General features: G+C 26.4%; 1 protein-coding gene and 1 long non-coding RNA gene across 2 annotated transcripts in view; one reads left to right on the forward strand and one right to left on the reverse strand.

The window, feature by feature from the left end:
- Nucleotides 1-15,948, forward strand: part of LOC128280399 (uncharacterized) — a 53,549-nt gene that overhangs the window by 11,355 nt on the left and 26,246 nt on the right. The gene's annotated exons all lie outside the window — the stretch shown is intronic.
- Nucleotides 1,137-10,092, reverse strand: LOC108456353 (transcription repressor KAN1-like). The gene is made up of 6 exons (XM_017754947.2): nucleotides 9,130-10,092; nucleotides 8,904-8,980; nucleotides 6,298-6,343; nucleotides 5,742-5,919; nucleotides 2,008-2,095; nucleotides 1,137-1,571 (listed from the first exon to the last, which is right to left on the reverse strand). Exons 1-5 carry the CDS (start codon nucleotides 9,851-9,853, stop codon nucleotides 2,026-2,028), a joined length of 1,095 nt encoding a protein of 364 aa, XP_017610436.1. The 5' UTR covers nucleotides 9,854-10,092; the 3' UTR covers nucleotides 1,137-1,571; nucleotides 2,008-2,025.

Genomic DNA, 15,948 nt, shown 5'->3' on the forward strand with positions numbered 1-15,948 from the left:
GGATCCATCCTCATTATATATATATATATATAATAATATCAATATATTGGTAATCTAATCCATAATGTATAAATTTATTTGTTAATAATGCTTTCATTATAAATGTAGTAGTTATTATCACTTAATTAGACTTGAATCCATATTAAATTACACTTATTATTTTATAATAATTATCACTTAATTAGTGTTACAGTTATATATCAATAAAACTATAAGCATTAGCAAGATATTTTCATTGAAAACATCTAAAAATTACCAGAAAAATTATATTTTGCATTATTTAATAGGTTTTGTTCTATAAAAATGTGATTTTATTATTATTTGAGATGTTTAGTTATTATTATTTGATATTCGATAGTTTTATTATTATTTGATTTTAATAATATTTACATAATTGTGAATGTTGTTTACCATTGTGTTGTGAAATATTATGTCAAAGGTAATAAAATATTAGTAATAATTCTTTTAGGTGAAATTTTGACTCATATTCAAATGAAAAGTTATTTTATCCTATTCCTTAACCCACTTTTTTATTTTAAATTAGAGAGCTCTCATTTAATTAGAAAATATACATGTTTTAAAAATAATAAAATATATTATTTAAAAACTTTAAAACATATAATACACGTAACATGCAAACTAATATTTTTCTATACATGTTATATGCTTTTTTTTTTTTAAATTTATCCATTCCTCAAAACAACCTATTCAAACTATCCACTTTTAATGATTAAAATTATTCACTCTTGTTAATGTAAATTTTTAAATTAAAATTTTTTTAACAATCTTATTATAGGTTCTGATTATATTTGTTCTTTTCGACACAATGTTTAGAACTATTTATAGCCCCTCTCAACCCATAAATAAAATTATTTCTTAAAATATAATTATATCTAAAATAATATCTTTTAATAAAAAGCTAGTATTGGTAAAGTATCTTTTATCTCTATTATATATAATATGGTTCGTTATTGTATTGGTGTAATAAGTTATCAATATCAACTCAGTCCTGAAATTATTAATTTACCCTTATTTTAGAGGGTAATTAATATTATTGTAAAGATATTTTTATCATTTGGCACTTGTATATAATATTTTAAATAAAATAAAAAATTATTTTACAAAGCAATACAAAATTAACAAATTCAAATAACATAAATATATATATTTTCATATAAAATATTTCGTTCACCAATTATCATTTAATGGCAGTGAATGAATTACAAATCTATATAATAAATTAAATTGTTAGAGACTTAACTTGAATCACAATAATCGATTGAATGACGTTCACCAGCAACAACTTCAGCTTTAGCCCCAACCCTAAAACCATATATAGACACACAGAGTAATAGTGTGCAAGCGACTTGCATGAAAAGATGTAATTCTCTCTCTATATATTATATATATATATATATATATATATCCAGAAATTGTTTGCCCATAATCCATTAACCATAATTAACCTTCCTAACTTAGTCTGTCGTCTGTTTTCCTAAGCTGAAGTGCAAGCTTGGGTTATGGAGCTCTACGCTTGACACCCTCAAGATTTGTTGAGATAAACTGCTTCCCTGCATTGTTTTAAGATTATTTACTTCATATCTGAATGAATGAAAGGAAGAAAAAGATGTTGAGTCATATTCAACATGTTGCAGAAACAACAAAGCAACACCTATATTCTCCTGGGAGATAGCTTTTAACACTACTTTTACTCCTTTTATTAATTGCTAGGCTGAAGAACGACAGTGAGAGATGAAGGCTTGACTTTTGCAGGTTAAATAAATTACTCTCTCATTCTTTTCCTATTGTCTTTTTCAAATATATTTTATCAATGAAGTTGTAGGATGAACAGCTGGTCACGAGTTAGGCTTATGTTTCTGCCAAGTTAACCTAATAATGATATACTCATGCATGCATATATTTAGAATAAGCTGCTAATCAAATGTTTTGATTAATTGGACTGGATCATCGTCAGCTTTTTTTCTTTTTTTTTTAATGAGCACTTACATCAAACTGTGTTCCAGATTAAGATGATGATGGAGTTTGTGGTCTGCACTCATCTGGATTCCTCCAACTCGACAACCCAACTCCTCTACTGCACCAAAATTTACACATAATTTATCAGTTATTTTCAATAATATTAGCTGCTTATTTTCAATCAACAAATACACTAAATTGAGTTGAGAGGAGTGAACTAAACTACGTCTTATTTTCGTTCTAGCAATTTTTGCTCAACATTCAATCAAAACTACGTCTTTCTTGGAATAAGTGAAGAACAACATCCATCGTAGCCACATTGAGTCATGAATATTTTCGAAATAAATACTTATTTTCTCCCTTCATTAATCTTATTTCAACATCTTTTACGTATCACAGTTGTCCTTCACGGAGTGAACTAACATAATGGTAAAAATGGTTTCGACAGGGAAGACCTAGCAGCAGGCTCGTCACTAGCCGCTCATGGACGACCAGAACTCAAGGTCAACTCTAGCATTATGGAGTGAGAAACGGTGTAATATATAGCACTTGAAGTAGTAATTTGAAATGTGATCAATAGTCACCCACCATATATGAAGTACATGTTTGAAATCTATTCACCGGTAGAAGCCCTGAATTAGTGCAGCCAGTCAGCTCTCTGTGGAGTGCTGGGCCATCAACATACATGCGAGGACGCCACACGTATCCACTAAAAACAAAGTGTAGTAGGGTTTAAACCCTAAACCTAAAGTGTAAATATCCGTCTCTTTCCCAAGTATTTTACTTTCTTAATTTTGCAAAGTGAAGGGCTTGAGTTTAGTAGTTTACAAAGCTATCAATATAAATACAAACTAGTATGGTATAGTATGCTTAGTATTGGGTTAATTATTTGTTTGTGCAAAATTAGAGAGTAAATATTTAAAGATTAAAACGTGTTTTAAGTCTTTATACACTTCATATATTTGATATTTAATCTCGTTACTTTTATTAATTTTAAGAATTTAGTCATACTTTTCAAAATTAATAGTTTAGGCCTACTTGTTACCATAGTTAATATTCTTCCTTTAAGTTTGTCGTTCTAAAATGGGTTAAATCACTTTTTGGGGTCTAAACTTGGCAACTACTCTATATTGCAGCCTAAACCTTTTTTTTTGTCCAAGTTAGTCCCTAACATTTTCTTAAAAACCCTAAAATTCAAGTCCCAACATAGAAATGATTGCCTAGTTCAGGCCCTAATATTGGAACAATTATCAAATTTAGGAACTAACTTGAAATAAAAAAAGTTTAGGCCTCAGTGTGAGAGTTGTTTCCAAATTTAGGCCTCCAAATAGTGATTTAATCCTAAAATGACGCCAACAATGTAATTGAAACAGTTAACAAAAAGTAGAGATATCAAATTATGTAAAAATATTTGAAGTATATGGATTCAATTTAAGTTTTAGCCCAATATATGGGCCAAAACTAAAATTTAACAAGGCAAACAAAAAATGTGTCAGTCTCTAATATTTTTAGGGTGATCAAATTATGTATAAACACGTAAAATATTAATTATTTGGTCTAACCAACAACATTATAACAAATAAAAATAAACCATAGTATAAAAATTAAATTTTAAATTTAAGAATAAAGTTGAAATTTAACATTTTCACTTATGTTAAAAAGGAAAGAATGCGCAGGAAGCTGATGCCATGTGTGCCTTCCTTTTATCTAGTAAGTATAGATTATAGGAATTTACCAATGGCTCCTTGAATGACCAAAATTCACTTTAAAGGGAAAGAAGAAGAAACCAAAATATACGAACAATAACAAGCACCAACTGTTTTCGTCTTTTTTATATTCAATTCATTGAAGAAAAAGCTTTATTTCTATTTTGGCACAATTCTAAATTTAATCCCTAATGTTTATTTATTTTATCACTTTAATTATTATTTGGTCTTCAATTTTCAAAGCTTAGGTAAATTGTTTTCTTTTTAGAAAATTCTTATTCAACTGTTAGAAATTTTAATATTATTAATTATTAATCCATGTGACAATTTATATGTACTTCATTGTTAACATATATAATTATTTTAAATTTTTATAAATTCATTTGAAATTTGTTGATTTTAAATAATCTTTAATATATTTTTTGAATATTTATGAAGTATAACATGGACTTCAAAATTTAACAGTCCAATTAATTTTTCATTGTGAAAATTATAAAAATATATATATTTAGCATAATGGTAAATAATAAAATATTTTATATAATTATATAATTATTAATTTATTTATATAAATAGAGGAGTTATTAATTAAAAAAATTTAACATAATGATATATATATAAATATATATTTTATTATATAATTATATATTTATTATTTTATTTATATTAGTAAAAGAGTTATTAATTAAAAGATAAATTAAAAATAAAAAAACTTGAAAATAATATATTTATTAATTAAAAAATTTAATAAAATGAAATAAAAATACAAATGCAGTTAGAAAAAGACTCGAACTTGAGAGTAAAGGATTAAATCACTATTATTTGATAAGCTAACCAAAAGAGTTGATGTGTTTAAAAAAATGTGTTTTGTAGAAAGTATTTTTCTCAATATGCATTTTCTATATCCCCTAAACATTTTGAGAAAACCGAGCTAATTTATTAATTAGCTTTTAAAAAGGGCTTTTTTGCTAATTAACCCGAAGTAGGAGTGTGTGCATGTAATTTAACAAGTGGTGACAGAAAAAACCCCACAAAAAAGTAACAGTGCAAACCTCATAAAACTATGGAGCAGAGAGAGTCTATCTGACTGAGATCTACTACCTACCGTTGCCAAAGGAATAGCTACCCTATCACTGAGTTTCACTGTTTCTCTGTAATTTAATTTCTGCATTTAAGACTCTGGGATCTTTTTCTTCGCCTTAAACATACCAATTAATGTTTTTTTTTTCCTTGGCAATAAAGAATGGCTTTAAATTCGGATAGTTCAAAACCATTTAACTATCTTAAAAAGAAAAAACACTATTTAATTTGATTTTTTCCTGATTTTTAACTATTTAATTTGATTTTTAAACTGTGGTCGATTAAATTTTAGTTTAATTTACATGTATATTATTGTCAATTTAGATAGATATGTGTTTAAATACGTTGAATCGCATTAAATTTTTATTTATGTATTGAGAAGAAATTATGAATAATTTTAAATATTTTATTAAATATATATATAATCTAAACGAGATTGAAAAAAATGAAAGGTAAAGCAGTTTAGGATATCACCTTTCATGAATCACGTGGATGGGATAAAAATTTAAAAGGATGAATTAAAGGTTAATAAAAGCAAAAGCTGTCATAACAGAAACCCTACCTAGCTTATTTTTCCTTCTTTATTTTCGTTATAATAAATATGAAAAGAAATATGGGAAGTAGTAGTATTTTTATGATTTTATATTTTATGTATTGTTAGTATGTAAAATGATGTGCTTATACATATTAAAATTTTTATTAGTTGTTAAAATAATTATTTATACTTTTTAAAATAAATTTTAATTTATAATTCATAATACCAACAAGTGTTACGTGTAATGATAAAAATATTATATTAATATTTGAATTTGGACAAATATCGTTAAAAATAGTAGTTATGAAATAAAAAAATAGTATTTATAAATTATAAAACAGACATTAAAATATCTTAATTTTATAGAATAAAAACAAAGAACAAAAGGGATGTTATCAATAAATAAATAAATAAGATGAAAAAAAAAAAGGAGAGAGACTTGCCTTGAGGAGTTAGTCCATCGATGAATGGAATTATTATTTTCATCATAATCATGTTGTATGCTCAAATTTGTAGATGTTGATCCCTGCTTCTCTGAACACTTATCGTTTCCACTCACTGTATTTCTGCTAACACCCAAACAGTCTTCTTCTGCACACTCCACCCCATTTCTAATTTTTTCTGTACACCATTTTAACAAAGGGATAATAGATCCACATCCAGACAAAAATTAAAACACCAGCGTGGTGGCAATGAGTTTGTCAAGTATATTAAAGTTAGGGTTCTTTACCCTATGCCCCAATGATTCAATGTACCATTAATGTGTGTATATGTATTGTACCAAAAATCCGCCCAATCTCATATATACATTGTATATACACTGTTTACTGGACCTATAGATTACATGAATGTCATCTGCATATAGCTAGTATTATGTGAAAAGAATGTATGCAAGAACAGTTGGAAGAGGGTGAGGTAGAAGGGGAGACAATGTTTATAAGTTTAAAATGTGTCTGGGGGATTAAAGTAAAGTAACTAGGTCAAAACAATGCGAATTACCTGAGGAACTTGCAGGTTTGTCACTGCTCTTCACAGTCCTATACATCTGCAAATGAAGGCAAAAAAGATTAAAGGAAACCCTGTATTTGTTTGATTAATTAATAGTAACATCTCCAAGTAGTCAGATGGTTGTGTTAGTGGGATTTTGACGTTTGGTAAGGTCCAGTAAGTGCTGTGTATAATTGACAAATGATGCTACTTTTCTTTCTCTTATTATTCAATCATCCGTTACCACAAAATAGACTCAACTGTTCATTCATTCATTGCTTTCGTCGGCTTTTGTGCCCGCCAACGGTTTCGGCTGAAACTTTTTTCGATCAAAATAATTTTTCAACAGACGTGTTAATGCATGGGTCAACCCTAAATTAATATTAACATATTTTATATTTAGGATAATTTATTAAAATAATTACTTTTGTTTACCTCAAGTTACATTTTAATCATTTATACTTAAAATATTATGTTTTGAAACGTGTTGTAATATTTTAGTTACTGAGTCGTTAATTATCATTAACAATGTAACGGTAAACTGACGTGACACGTTAAATTATCATTTCAAAAAAAAAAAGGTTAAATTCTACAATTGGTCCTGATATTTTTTTTCGTTTTGAGAAATTATTTTTTTACTTTATGTTCTTTTAATTTTCTTTTTTTCTTTATTTTTCATTCTCTTCTGTTTCTCCTTCTATTTTCCTCCCTTCTCTATCTCTTTTAACGTAGAAAAATAACATAAAAGAAAAAAAGTGGAAAACAAAAAAAAAGGATAAGTTTTAACCAATGGAAAACATAAAAAAACTACGTTAAAATATATGGAGAAGTGAGGAAAATAGAGAGAAAAGTAGAAGAGAATGGAAAATAAAGAAAAAAAGTTCAAAGAACATAAAAGAAAAAAAAATTAAATTACTCAAAACGAAAAAAATATAAGAACTGATTGTATAATTTAACCTAAAATTTTCATTTAAAATGATGATTTAACGTGTCACATCAGTTTTACCGTTACACTGCTAACGATAATTAACGCTCAGTGATTAAAATGTTACAATACGATAATGTAAGTAACTAAAACGTAACATTTCAAACATAAGTAACTAAAATATGACCTGAGATAAACAAAAGTGACTATTTTGATAATTTATCCTTATGTTTATTTAAACCGAAAAGTAAGTCTAGTATCGAGTTTAAACGTGGAGTTAGATTGAAAGTTTATCATTCCAAATTTGATGTGACTTACATTGAATTATACGCTTGTAGTCTAAGTTGGATTTGCGATAAAATCAAACTATAGAAGTTCCATTTGGTTACCTTTTATAAAATATACAAATATTTTAAATCTTTTATAATATAAATATATTGAAATTAACATAGTTTTTGTTTTTAATTCAATGCCTAGAATTATTCATAATCTCTCTCCAACATTTAAATAAGAGAATAACGCACTTCAACTCTCAACCTAAATTCAAATTTTTAAATTAAAAAATGTATTTGAATATATTTGAATATTAATATTTTCAATAATTTCAATTTTATTGTATGATATATAAATATTGTAGGAAGACATAAATAGGGATGTCCACCCAATAGGCTAATAATAGTCCTTCTCACAAAATTTCAAAATTATCATAAATTTTAGTTTAATGTGTAATTTTATATGTGAATTTTGATTTTGAATAATTTTATATATGAAATTTTTAATTTGATTCAGTTCTTACAAATTATTATCATCATTATTGATATAATATTATTTTATTTTTATATATTGCATACGGAAATAATTATATTTGTTTAATATAAAATAAATTAATGTATTTATTTCTTTAAATACATATAATTAAATCAAAATTAAAGTTTCATGATTTCATTTGAATTACAATTAAAATTTAATATGTGTAATTACACTGAATTAAAATTCATATATTAAATTACAGATTAAATCAAAATTTATATATAACTTTAAGATTTATCCCAATAAAAATAATCCCAAACTCTTATATTTAGTTTTAAACTTGATTATTCAAGGTAATTGAGATTTTAATTAAAATAATAAATATAGTGTAAAAACAGAAAAAGTTTCACATATTAAAATAATTAAATTTAATTATTTAAAAACTATAGTTGCTTGAGTTTAAAATTCTACAATGACCAAGCTAAATTTACTTTCTAAAAAACTTTAGTATCTCATTTACCTATTATTTTCATGATTACGGTTAATTGAATTAGACCGAAATGATTAGATTAAGAATTGGTTAAAGTATTAATTTGAATGGAAGCATTAAATTGGTTATCTCGCGAATTAGTAAGAATAAATTAAATTAATTTTTTTAATAAATTTTTGAATAATTTATTTAATTGAATCGTGTGAATCGATTTAACCGATCAAATCGATTTAACTAATGAATTGATGATCTAACTAATTCCATCATGATTCAAGTTCTGAAAACCTTGCTATTTACCACACCCTACGTACAAATCGGGCATACATCGATGGTGATGAGGGTGAGCAATGGGTCTTAGATTCTTGTGTATGCGGTAGTGTATATCAGACCAAAAGAAGAAAGCAAAGGGAAAGTTTTGGGAGTTTGAACGTTCAGATAGGTAGCCGTACGCACCTGTAAATGGCTTTTAACATGGGAGAGGGTTAGATCTTTCACATCCATTAGCTCTAACACTGACTTGGGAGTTGCTCCTATCAAACATCACACAAGCCTCATCAAATTAGCCCTCAAATTAAAACCTTTTAACTCAACAAAACAAGAGATTCATCCCTAACTAGATCGATCACCCCCATACCCCCAGAAAAAGCAAAAGATAATTAAAGAGATGTGTTTGAATTACTTTCATGACCACCAAGAAGCTCTACAGCACGAACAAAACGAGCATGAAGAGAGCTGGTCCAACGCATCCTGGGTGTTCTTGTATTCCTTTTGCTACTTTGTAATTTAGGTATAAATCTGGAGCTACCCATTGCCGGCCCATGTTGGGCGTAGTGATGATGAAACTGGGGCCTAAGCTTCTCCAGTGAAATCCCATTAAACCTAGCTGCTTCACTTGCTCTTCTACAAGCATCGGCTGAGTGCAACACCGAAGCTGCCGAGGAAGAATAAAATTCTAACTTATCAGGATCCATATCTACAAAACTATCGGAGCTCAAAAAGGGGAGCGACATAGTGTTACTGTATCCTGGAATCCCCTCGGTGGGTTTCGGTCCCGGAACATCAAGCAATGAAATTCCATGGTTTATATTACTTAGTTGACCACCATTTTGGCCACACTTGAGAAGATTTCTGTGCCTGGTTTGATCATCATAGGTAGTTGGGAAGTAGTTTGGGGAAGGGCTATCAATCTGTGAGGCACTGCTTGCAGGATTTGCTAAGGAAAGCTGGGTGTCTACTTGGGAACCATAAGTAAGTGAATTTAGGGCATAGTTTCTGCGCCAAATATCAAAGGAAGAATTCCCGGTGCAAGCTGTGGAAGGAGCAGGATTGGGAGGGCTAATTTGCAGAGTAAGGTCAGGAACCCGATTCATGTACTGTTCACACAGATCCCCTTTATTGAACATTAGTGTTCTTAACTCAAGGGTTTCCAAATATTGTTGTTGACCGAGATCCCCAAAAACAACAACAGTTTATAAGAAGAAAAAAAGAGTAGAAGGAACAGACATGCTGAGAGAGATGGGGAGGCGTTGCAAATGATAATAAAATAATGATGAAATGCGTAAAGGAAAGAATTGGGAAGGAACGGGGGATGCGTTGGGACTTGAAATTTGCCTGCATCCAGTTCTTTCACAAAGTACATATAGGAAAATGACACTTCAACAAGGCCGTCTCTTCCTTTTAGTAGTCAATACGGTATCTTGCTTATTTCTCCATGGTAAAAGTGGTCTTCAATCAAGTGCAAATATCCATAGACTTTTTGAATGTTGTTACTTATATTTAGATTGTAATCCAAATACAAGGAACAGCATTTCAACCCTCACTTTGATTCTGCTTTGGATACTTGTTTTTACTTCAACAAAAAACATCAAATGTTTGAATCTTATATCTTTATATATATATATATATTACTAAATTTTGATTATGTTTGTATATATATAATTTACAAAATAAATAAATAAATAGTCATGTTTATATTATAATTTTTGACATATGATACTCTCCATTTGAAACACTTTTCAAAAATTTATCAAATTAAATTTATATTTTTTAAAAATAATAAAAGTAATTAAATTAATTCATTAAAATAGAGCAAAGATTTAAAAATGGAAAATTAATAATTTTGATATTAAAACAAATTAACTTAACAATATTGAAAATAAATAACTTATAAGAAATTATTAATAATATTATTTAAAAATTATAACATATCAATATTAATATTCAAAACCGTTATATTATTTTAATAGTAAATATAATTTAACTAATTCTAAATGAGTTAAAATTTTAAAATATATATAATTACATTAATTTATTAATTTATTAATGATTTTTGAAAAAATTCAAATATTTAAACAAATAATATTATTATAAATTTAACACGCAAAAAAACGAGAATACAAATTAATTATATATATTTGACAATTATTCATACTAGTTGTATTTTTACATGCCAACACGTGTCTCATTTTATACACAAATTTTGTTCCACATTTTTGTTTCAATTGTTCCCTTTGCAACACGTCTAGTGTTTTGTAGCCTATTTTTGTTGCTTGCATTGCCCACTGTTTGTGGACAGTGCTATGTCTTTTCTTTTTCAAATGAAATTATTGAAAACAAATTAAGTTACGAGAAGTTGAGATTATCCTTTTATTTTATATATAGGAAAATAAATCTATTTATATTTGTGTAAAATTTAAGTGATTTTATATTCTTTTGTAATTTTTATATAATTAATATTTTCACAATCAAACCGTCAATTTATTATAGCCTATTTTTCTTTTTGTAATTTTAACCTTTAACTTTTAAATTTTAATTAAATTATTTTCTTTTAGACAGATAAATTAACTAAACTGTTAAAAACTTACCAATATAGTATATTGATTTTTATATAACATAATTACGTAATAACTAAAAAATATATTATACACATAAAACAATTCGAGTCAAACTAGATTTGATATTTAAATATTGAAACTCCTAAGTTTGATTTATATTTTAAATAAATTTAATTTTTTTACCAAATTTATTTTTGATCTTAATACTTTTAAAAGTGAAGTGAATAAATTAAAAAGCAAAGTGAATTGAGATAATTAATAAATAAAAATGTTTTCAGTTTGAATAATTAATACCAAAAAGTTTTTATGCTCGTCAACTTGAATCAACAACAATTAATAATTAGATTATTTAGATTCAAATATTAGCTGAATGCATAATATTCATATCTAAAAAGTTGTCCAAATCTAATCCGTTCATTATCATCTTAACTTTAAATCAAATTTCAAGAAAATCTCATCTCATCTTTAAGATATCTGAAAAATATTTAGTATATTATCAGTAGAATTTTAGACTTCATGAATAGGGTCAAAGAATTAACAAATGTCATGTAAGGGTACAACAAAATATTTTAAAAGAGACAAATGTTAATTTTTAAAATGGCTTTGAAATAAAAAATACACTACTAGTGTATCAAATATTAACCATAAATAAAATTTAATATAAATACATTGATTGAGTTTTAACTCAGTTGACATTAACATTATTGTCGGCGCAAAAAGACATGAGCTCAAGTGAACTAAAGTGTATTTATCCTCCTATGATAGTATAAATTTTATTAAGGAAAAGTATTCAAACTCTTTGAGGACCTTATGAGCTCTATTTTAAATAGAGGATTATTCTATTTACATTTGTTATCTTCAATTTTTATTTCAATAATTTTTATTAAAATAATAAGAATATAATTAGTTATAAAATTAAATTATAAATTGCATATAAGCATATCTTAATCATATAATTGTATTTTTTAAGATTAATATATATTAGTTTGCTTCAAATGATTTTCATGAATGATAATTATTATTTTTGTCATCTCTTTTACTGTTTTTTTATTAAAAATACATGTTAAATATTTTAAATTTAGTTTAGTTTGATATAATTTTATTTTCTATTTAATTATCACGCTTTTATATTTTAATCAAAAAATTTGCCATTAAAACCTTCTAAATATTTTTAATTAATTAGTTTTAAATAAAATAATTCAATAAATTCATCTCAATGTTAATATAATTGAATTAAATCTAAGTTTAAAATACTTAATTTTATTTGAAGTGGGATACAATTTAATTATTTAATTTTATAGAAAATGTAATTAAGTTTTATTATGTTGTAATTAAAAAATGAAAGAGAGAAAAAATAAATAGAAAATACATAAATAAATAAGGATAATGGTACAATTACCTTTTTATCTACAATTTATACATAGTAAATAAATCTTAAGTGGGTTTATGTGATTTTTTTAAAAACTTAAAGAGGGTAAGCCAATATTTTTCAAATTATATGGGATAATTGTATTTTACATCAAGCCTTAGGGATGTCTTTTACCCAATTTATTAAATAATAATATATTTTTGTAACTTTACCAATTCGGCCTAAACGTTAGACCCAGATTCAAAAGATTATATTAGCCATCAAAATGACCTATTAAACTATCTGAGTTTTTAAAATAGTCATATTAAAACATTTATTTATCTTAAAAGAAATTTTAGTTCAATTATAGAAAACTCACAAGTTAACAAAAACCGATTTTTAGTTGAACTTTTTTATTGTAAGGGTGACAACTTTCAAAAACTTAGTTAATTTCAAAGGTACTTATTATTCAAATTTTACTTATAATCTAGTAGCGGAAAGGTGAATTTCGACTTAATTTAATTAAGTAAAATCAAGACAAATTTTTTACATAATTAATTCTAAATTCATGTTTCAATATCCTAAATTCAAAGTAACTACCATGCATGCTAAACAAACTCAAAATCAAAGTCTCATGCCACAATTCAAATAAAATAATATAGTTTCCAAAATAACCGAAATTTTAAATAGTAAATCTAAAATACATTTTAATAAAAAGATCAATCTGAGCCGAGTCCTTGGTATGCCGAGTCCACGCCCTAATCTGGTGGGTTATCTGTAAAAATGGAAATAAGAAGGGGAGTAAGCTTACGAAGCTCAATGTGAGTTCAATCACAAGAAAACTAGTGTAAACAATAGACAAATTGTACAAAATATCAACTTATAGAATGATCACAAATTGAATAGCAATTCAGAATTTCGGTATTAATTCAATGCTTAATTAAGTGCAAAAAATTACTTTTAAAATTTTCCCCTTTTATTTTTTTTTGGTGAAAAAAAAACATTACAAAGAACTACTTAGAGATATACCCAAGCCCCCTTGGAGGCATTTCAAAAAAATTAAGGTCACCGTTATAGCCCACAGTCATTTCCGCTAGCGTATCAGCATTTTTGTTGAAATCTTTGGAAACATGATGAATTGACCAATACACCATTTTAGCCAATAACAAACAGATTTTTCTTTCCAAAGCGAAATTCAAACCCTTTGTAGAACTGCTTTGTAAAGCTTATACCGCCTCTTGACTATCTGAAAAAATTAACAATCTATCGAATTCTCTATCGAGTGCAATATCAGGCCATTCCAAATACCTCTAATTCTGCATCTAAGATAGAATAGATTCCTAAAAGCCGATTATAGTTAAAAATCCAACTCTTGTACCTGTCATGTAAGACCCCCCAATCGTGGCGAACTTGGAATCTTCTTTTACTTCACCATCATTGTTCAATTGAATCCAATTCTCGAATAAAAGTTTGGTTTAATTTGAAACTTGCCATTTAGATACATTTACCTTATGCATGGTATAAGGTATATTGTTTAGCCCAATTGTATGAAACTTTAACCAGCTCTTTGATACTCTACATCATTCCTTGAAAAACAAATAAAGTATGATTTTTCCAAATACACCAAATGACCATGCCAAAGAAACATTGTGAATCCACCCCTTCCTATTGTATTCTAAGTTTATTTCGTTTCGTAAGTTAACAACTAACCACTCATGCAAACCCAAAAAAAAAAAAAAAAGAACATTAAACTTGTTGGCTGATATTATTTTGCATGATATCTTGAGAGGCCCCTTTTATACTATTAAGCCTTAATAAACTGATTGTACGTTGCCTTTTCGTTTTGAAAGAAGATATCTGATCATGTGCGGTTCTATAATTGGGCAGGCAAATTGTTTGGAGGAAATATGTAGCCAAATTTTATGGAAAAATAAATTCGACCCACTTAAACATAAATACGTCTACACTAATGAATGAATTAAATGTTAATTTTGGTATTTGTAGGTAATTATTGGGAACTAAACCTAGCTTATCTAAATACCAAACAAATACAGGGGTAGAATGATGAGGACAGGTAGGCATGGAATTAGTAAAGGAACTATAGGTGGTGATGATAGCATTCCTCAAACAATGAATTAAATTAATTGGGTAGTTGTATTTGTCAAGACAAGCCGATTTAATTAAAATTGATGGATTTTTTTTTTCCTTTTGATGGATCCATTAATTCAACAAAGGGTATATATATATATTTCCTCTAGATTTAGGTTGATATTTTATTTTTTACTTAATTATATCTAGATTTGAAATTCTTCACATTTGGCATCTTTGTCGTAACACTATTAGAATATAATGACATGATATTATCGTTCAATATTACAACAATACTTGGCAAGCGTAAATATTTTTTAAATATATAAATTTATAAAATTATTTTCATATATAGAATGAATCTAGACAAATTAGTGTCCAGATTCAAATGAACTTTCACAATTTTTTTTTGTCTAGATTTATTTTGGACATATTTTTTAGTAATTTTATGTATTTTTAGTTTTTTTAAATGATGGTATAAATATCATAGTATATGAAATCAAATGCTAACAAATAAGTACTTCACAAATGCTCAAGAAATTAAAAAATATGACATAATAATATATAAATTAAGAGTAACAATTAAAAGGTTGTTTTAAATATTCATGATAATTGATTAACATCAAGAAAATATTTGGACCAAAAGCATTAAAAATCCAAAAGAGGTGAAAACCTATTGAAACTAAAAGTTTTCCAAGCAAACCAAATAATTATTGAAGCAAAAACAAAGAAGAAAGCATATATACAAGTTGAATTTTACTTATAAATTAATTATCTATTTAGTGTATGAAAAGCATGCATTAGGTTTTTCTTTAACTTTCAATTTTGAATTTTAAAATTTATAATATCAAGTGTTCTTATTCTTCTCTCAAATTTTAAGTTAAAATTGTACTTTTAGCTATAAATAAAACATATATATTATTTTTAATAATCTAGAAAGAGTGGAACCAACACTGATCTATATGAAAAATAGGGAGAAAAGATAAAGAAATATGAAAATGAAAAGAACGTAAAATAACAAAGCAAATGAAAAACGAGTAGCATAAAAGTGAATAGGTATTTTTTTTTTTTGTGAAGTTCAAATATTGTAATTTTTATGAGATTGGATGTGAAAATTTTAGCTCTAAAATTCTTGGCTTTTCCTTGTTGTAATTGATTTATATATATTTTTAATATTTTCATTTTTTAAATTATTGATAAGAAAAATTTTTAAATTTCAAAATGATTT

The sequence above is a fragment of the Gossypium arboreum genome, chromosome 9 (assembly GCF_025698485.1).
Source record: "Gossypium arboreum isolate Shixiya-1 chromosome 9, ASM2569848v2, whole genome shotgun sequence".
NCBI classification, from domain to species: Eukaryota; Viridiplantae; Streptophyta; class Magnoliopsida; order Malvales; family Malvaceae; genus Gossypium; species Gossypium arboreum.

What these genes read in the sequence shown, in the direction of transcription:
- LOC108456353 (XM_017754947.2), bottom strand. Translation starts at nt 9,853, where the DNA reads ATGTTCAATAAAGGGGATCTGTGTGAACAGTACATGAATCGGGTTCCT. An exon ending in GCTTCTTGGTGGTCATGAAA is followed by an intron (nt 8,981 to 9,129) that starts GTAATTCAAACA and finishes GATGTTTGATAG; the next exon opens with GAGCAACTCCCAAGTCAGTG. An exon ending in CAAACCTGCAAGTTCCTCAG is followed by an intron (nt 5,920 to 6,297) that starts GTAATTCGCATT and finishes AATGGTGTACAG; the next exon opens with AAAAAATTAGAAATGGGGTG.